This window comes from Hakea prostrata, chromosome 4 (assembly GCF_041222555.1).
Source record: "Hakea prostrata isolate BN-2017 chromosome 4, UWA_Hpros_2, whole genome shotgun sequence".
Classification (NCBI taxonomy): Eukaryota; Viridiplantae; Streptophyta; class Magnoliopsida; order Proteales; family Proteaceae; genus Hakea; species Hakea prostrata.
In genome coordinates, this window is record NC_142603.1 from 50315577 (window position 1) to 50322786 (window position 7210).

General features: G+C 38.5%; 1 protein-coding gene across 1 annotated transcript; it reads right to left on the reverse strand.

The window, feature by feature from the left end:
• Nucleotides 1-1994: 1994 nt before the first annotated feature.
• LOC149019388 (uncharacterized) lies at nt 1995-6737 on the reverse strand (the record flags this gene model as incomplete). Its single annotated transcript, XM_089153402.1, is given in 3 exon segments — nt 1995-3461; nt 3549-5034; nt 6157-6737. Coding segments are annotated over 3 exon segments (1944 nt in total). The 5' UTR covers nt 6425-6737.
• Between the last annotated feature and the right edge of the window lie 473 nt (nt 6738-7210).

Consider the following 7210-nt stretch of genomic DNA (forward strand, 5'->3'; position numbering starts at 1 on the left):
GTGTTTTTTCGTGGTGGACCAAAAATACCTTCTCTAACTGCCACCAATCTTTTTCGCATCACACGTATCGTATCGTTTGAATCCCCAAGCGAAGAACCCCGTTTGAAACCGAAACTTCGGCGAAGACGTGGCCGGTGGCCTCCAAATGAACAATCTTCAATGAAGCATGCCAGCCTTCTTCGAAATTGCTCTAAACCCTAATCGGAAAGATGCTCTCAGGAAGGTTGAATCTTTTCTCCCCTCTGTCTGTTGATATTGATGGTCTGGTCTGGCGTGTTCTGTCATCAATGTATTGAGTTCTCCTTTGATTCATTTCTATCGTGCTGATTTGTTTTTTAGTTAACTGAAAGTTAACACAGAAACTCTTCGATACGTTTATGCTTACTCTCAAGAATGTGGGTTTTTTTTTTAAAAGTCCTTAGAGTGGATAAAATGTTGTTTCTCTGGTTGTGTGAGATTTTGGCAATCAAGGATGTCCCTGAATTTTGTCTCAAAAATACCAGAGCACTTTTGGAATATCCGATTTTTAACTGCTTGGGATTCAAATTGAATCGATCGTTTGATATATCGAGGTAGGGATGGAGAGTGTTGACGACATAAGTAGAATGCCAGAAAGCAGTAGCCACGGCGCTGGCCAGTCCATCTCAGGCAGAGACGCTAATTCAGTAGGAGGAAGAAGAGGGTAATGCTGGACAATGCTCAGGCCTCTGCAGCAGATGTTGCTCGAAGGGAGAAGGCTTGCTGACGTAAAGAACAACAGATCAAAAAGGTTGGGTTTGGTCACTGCTCCATTTTATTTTTTTTTTTTACACTAATATTCCCACTAAGACCAAATACAGACCACTGGAGACTACCATGATCTTGTTTTTTGGCCAAAACAAAAAAAACACTACCATGATCACATAAAAGTAAATGTGTATGTAAAAAGAATGTGTGTATATATATGTCTACTTTCTGAATATATATTATATCATACTATTATATAAAAGCATGTACTCCTTTTTTCTGATAAATATTTTCCTTGATCATTATATCTTTTGTTTTTTTTTATCAAATATTATATTTTGTGTATTAGTTTTCTAACTTTTTTTTTCCTCACAAATTGTGGGTGCACGTTATAGTTTTTTCTTAAATTTGCAAATGATAGAATTATATTTTGGGATTTGTAAAATCAAATCTCAAATCGGAAAGAGTATTCTTACCTTGACGTTAATGTTGTAGATTGTTTTCCGACTATTGGTTGTAAGCTCTCGTATTGAGTTTAAGGGACATTTGTGAAACATTCGTACGAAAAAAAAGGCTTGCTGAAGTCTTAAAGCTTTCTTGAAAAGGGTGGGTGTTTGGTTTGACTTAATGTTAAGTTTCTAAGCAAAATAACATGGATCATCATAGATGATAATCCTTCCTAAAAAATGAGAGAGAAATTGTTGCTATTAGATACACATTTCTCAAAGTTTGATATTAATGAAAAAATAATAATAATTTTCTACTTATGTTCATAATTGAGATATATGTTCTTTAATAACAAACTTCAATTATATGTTCTTTAATAAATATCTTATTCTATATTTATTCTTACTCATCTCCCAAAGTTTTTGCCTATGATTCTCTTGAAAATGTGAATTATTACATTTTTTTATTATTTCAAAATGGTTAAACTACCTTTTGTTTTTATCTCTACAATTGAAAATGTTTTGCTGATTTACATGACCAGATCTTGCGGACACTATTGTTTTTTCTTAGTTATTATAAAACTTTCTAATTTTTCCTTTTTCTTTCTCTTCTCTCTTTTCTCGATTTCCTCCTTTGTCTCTTCTTCGTGTATGTCTCTCGTGCATAGCACGTGTCACTTAACTAGTTTTATTAAATGACACAGTATATTCTTGCCGCCATAGAATCTCATAAAATACTTTGGAATATTACTACCGAAAGAAAAAAAAAAAAAGATACTTTGGAATATAACCTCTAAGCGAAATCCTGCTAGAATGATGAACAAAAGGGAGGGGAATTATTCCAAATCAGCACGTAAGATAGAAACCGTAAGGAACATGGTTGCAGCTAGCAAAGTAACGAGCATGAAAGTTAGGCAAGATAAAAGAGACCCTGCTAGAACGGTTCAACAAATATTCTCTTTCTATACAAACAAAAGTTGCTGATAAATCAACAAAGAAAATCCATGAGAAACAAACAAGTAGATTGCTAAATAAAATAGATACAACTTCATGGTTTAATGGCTTAATTCATTCATATACAGATGCCACATCGCAGTAACCAAGTTGAAGATCTCCGCAATTCACCACAATTACTAACAGTTGGGGTTTAATTTTCCTTGCCAGCAAATCAGCCTTGCTCCCAAATACTAATTGTATTCACTTGATACCAATCATACAGAGACCGATGTCTTCACCCAGACAACATCGCAAACTTACTTGGGCTTCCGAACTGTTGTTCATAATACTGCAAACTCTGAAGTTTCTGCACTAGAATACATAGTTTCCCTTGTTTCTCTGTTCTTTGTTCTGCATGCTATATGTATTTCATGGTCTGGTACAGCAAACTAAGGAACTGTCTTCGAGAAAGTTGGGCACAGACTAAGACAACCTCCAACAGGATCTGAGAATAGAAATTTGTTCCACCACCAGCAGAACTAAAATCCAAGAGTCTTTTTAAAGAGAGTGATGACAGCATGGAATACAGAAAACCCTTCTTTGAAGTAAAAAGTGTTGAAACTAGACCTTATTGAATCAACTCGCTTGTAGGTTTCCATTTGCTAGCATTGAACTTCCAATCTGTTGCTGATAACCAAGTCCCCTGAACAAAGTTCTGCAAACTAATCCTTGAGATTTAATTGAAGACTCATAATTGATGAACTTACTCCGTAATGCTGATATCCAATTCCACCAAATGAAGATGACATAGTTCTGCAGGCTAGTCGATTAACCATCAAAGACTCAGTTGATGAAACCCTGACAATCTAGAAAGAACAAAAAGGAACTGCATACTGGTGCCATGTTGCTTATGAGATGTAATATCTGTAATGTATGCAGCATTTCAGGTACTACCTTCCATTTCTTACTGATAGCAGGAAGGAACTTCACCAGTAATCATAAGTAAAATAGCGGAAGGAAAAAGCATTCCATATTTGTTTTGTCTACTGCCTATAATAACTAATAGTCGAAACTTAACCACTTCTAGGGGGCCCTCCTTTGAATGTAACTATAATATCTACTGATATCCTCGTCCCCTCAATCACAGCTGTTCATGACTGATATCAACCACTGGTCTTGGGACCCACATCTCCATCAGTCTCTGTAATCATAAAACTAATTGGCTGCCAGCCAGATTGATGAGGGACAATCCACCTCTTGATATCTATAGTCAAATTCAAAATCTTGAGCATATCACCCAGTACAAGATCATTCACACACAAGTTCCTAAGGATGATAGCTGCTGCTTCATACCTGTGGTTGAAAGGAAAGAGTATAAAAATTTCAACAGGCACAGTTTGAAGGCAGTCAAAGATAACTCAGCATTACAGAAAGCTTTACCTGCACTGAGAAGCCATCATCGCAGAACGCCCGACAGAGGAAGTTAAAAATTTATGAATTCCATCCCATATTGCTTTCTGGTACTCCTTAGGATTACCACCTATGGGGTTTACGCACTTCCAAAGTTTATCATTTTTACTCACATAAAACTGTGATGCACCTACAATTTGCTTCACCACCATTTGTTGCTCAATGGCACTGTCCAGGGCCTTCTTAACATCTGTATTTCGGTGCTTGGGATCTCCATAACGAATACAATCGGTAATGTTTGCTTCCGTTGGTGTCATCTTATCACTTTTTAAGGTGTTCAAGGCAAGTAATATGACCCCTATACGGCCTTGGACATGTTCAGAAGGCTGTGGACATCCTGGAGTTCCCCAAACACCATTGCTGGGTACAGGGTTCATACTCATTGCAGAGGAAGATGGTGGTGGAAACTCCAGTCCATGAGAAGGATATTTATTGTTCATCGAGTCATGGTAAAAAGGTATATTGTTTCGCATTTCTTGTCCATTCATTGAACCTGCAGGGTTTGAAGACTCCATAACAGATTTTGGTTCGGACTCCCCAGCATTTCGTTGTGGAAAACCATTAGGATTGTGAACGCTACTAGGCTGTTCAGAAACATTCAGCTTACTGATATCAAGGACATTTGTAGGATGAGCTGAGGTTAAGGGGGGGCCCTCAGGCCTTGGAGACATTTGAGATTGATAATTAGGAGAATTTGGGGCAAACAGATTACCCGGTGCAAAAGAAGGTTGCATAGGGTTGTTGGCTGGCCTTAATGGCTGTGGAAACTGATGCTGATAATTATTTGGGAATAATATTCCATTGTTCCAAGAAGAATCAGGATAGCCTGGAATATATGGGGGAGTTGATGCACTCGAGGTAGGGTTAGGCCTGTGAGAACCATAGAATTCATGAGGTGGTTCCCTGAAGTGCTTCACTTGTGCATACCCAGGTTGGTTAGTGGATCCATTGGTTTGACCTGGTAGCCCAACTGGGCTGCTTGAAGTTCTCGACATGTTTGGTTGACTTGGATTTCTCCGAATTGGTTTTCCTTTATATTTATTGTCACCATTCCTTCCAATGTTGAAGAATTTTTGACTCCCATAGGTTGAACTTTCAGGAATAGGATCAACAGAGTGGTTTATCTTACCAGGGTCAGTTGTTGGCCTTTTTGGAATGTCAGAATTGGTTAAATCATTACTATTACCAAACTGTGACGAATCACCATTTGGTAGTGGCGGTCCTCCTGCTAGAAGACTTGTCCAAAGCCAGACACTTGTGGCAGCAGCAAGAAGGGGGGCAGATGCATTCTGTGGTTGTGCTAGAAGGATGTTATACCTCCTCATTCGTAACTGATGGAGTGCATTGGAAAAGTCACGATCACCGGAAATGAGCAAGTAATTTGCAGGAGCAGGATTATCGACTGCCCAAAATAGCATATCCACAAGAATCTTCTTATCGCTGGCATCTTTAACACCTGGCCAAATTAACATAACAGTGACTAAAGACTTAAAGAGGAACATCTGTACTAGCATTTGGTATCATTGGCTCATAAAAAGAAACAAGAGATCTTGGGCTCAACATAGCTTCCAGGCATGCTGCAGTGGTGAAAAGCATCCAGGTAACAACTGCTGTCTACAACATAACATCCAGAAATCATTGAAAAAGGAAAGACTCAGGCGATGTAAACTAGAATTGCAGGAGTGACAAATCAAAAAAGAAGACCTCAAAACACTACAGAAATCCATACGCACCATTATGGGTACTACAGGATGAACATTGAGTGATGAAAAAGCAACAGACAAAAAAAAGATAAATGGGCATAAGAAATTCGGGAATTTTCTATCACTCCCTCCTCTACTTAGCCTAGATTTACTGAAACTTCCCTACTGTAAACTTACACATCTGAGTCCCCAAAAATGTGTAGTCTCACATCTATTTCATTAGAAAAAGAAAAAATAGAAAATAGATCGCCAACAAAGAAGATCAAATAAGGAAAAGATTCAGATCCAAGCCAGTAAACAAGAATGGAAAGAGCATCTATTTCATTAGACGACCTAAAATCTCTGTTCATTCAGAGATTTCTTTTTAGCCTGGACGCCTGGGGGGCAGTGAGAGGATCCCGGAGTTCTACAAGGGGAAATACTTATAACTCGCTTTGACAGGTGATCAGAAAGAGGGAAATGGCTCAGAGTTAAGAAGGGAAAAACGAAGACCCCCAATCAAGAGAAGCAAGACTTCAGTTTACTAATAACTACTGGTAAAATCCCAAGATATCTACGGTTCTACCTGCCATGAGGCAGTCAACGAAGGCGATCACCAAGGAATTAGAACTGGCACATCACAGAACCAGAGAAGTGCATATTTCATAGATTCATAAGCTCAAGCAGGAACTAGGAAAAAAGAAGAACTTTAGGTAAAATTTGGAAACCTCAGTAGAAAAGTTGAGCGATCTCAAACAAAAATTAAAGAAACAAGGGGAAAATCCAAACAGTGAGAAGATTAGCTGCAGCAGTAGCCAGTAATACAAAAAAAACGAAGCATTTAGAGAAGGGAAATCTAGGGTTTTTTGAAGTTGAGGGAGTGGAAGAATGAATACCGGCAGGAACGTGATTGAGAGCGATTCCGGTGCTGGAGAGGGCGTGCTGGACGGAAGCAGTGATACGATTCGTATCACCATAGGAAGAAATCGAAACAGGACCGGTGTAGTTCATCTTCATCAAAGCCGAACTTATATTCTGTGCGATCGCATGAGGATCACAGCCTTTTGGTACCTGACAGTTCTCTATATCCCACCAAACCGACGTCTTAGCCGTTACATACTGCGCTTCAGCTCCTACTCCACCTCCGCCCATCATCGCAGCCATCGAGGTTGTCGTCGCCGTTCATTCACCACCACCACCACCACCACCACCCATTCTTATGTGGCTAGAGAGTCCACGGTGGCTGACTGTTGTCCGTACACCCTGGTGCACGCCAGCTGACGCAGAAACTAGGAGGATCACTTGGGTTAGACTTTGACGGATTTAAAGAAAGAATTATGAAATTTCCAACCTTCAACCTTCAAACCTTCAAACCTTCAAACCTTCAGAAAGAGAAGAGACAGAGAGACAGACAGGAGCTTGTCGCGCCTGTGAAACAAAAGAGAGAGAGAGAGAGGAAAGTTATGAAGTTCGATACCCACCGGACGTTTCTTTTGAGGGTTATGGGTGGGAAAGTGGGGCCATGGGAAACCTTTGTATGAATTTTCTTTTGTCCGGACCTCTGTGAATTTGCATATTTACTCCTGCACTTCTAAACTATTATATATTTTTTAAAATCAATTATTATATTTTTATTTTTTTGAAATTTATTTTATTATGCTTATATATTTTTTCTTAAGCTGAAGTTCATCGAGACCAGGTTATGCACATCTCGACTATATTTTCTGATAGTCCCGATAAAATTCAAACTCTAATTTCTTAAATGAAAACGTTGATCTATTTCCAACTAAACCACCTTTCAGATTTATTTTCTAAATTATATCATATTCATCAATTATGGGAATAAAAATTTACTCACTTCCACGATTCTACCTTCTGAGAAAAAAAAAAATTTGAAGAAAGAGTGGACAACAACTATGACTGAATTTTAAGTATTTTTTTTCATTCATA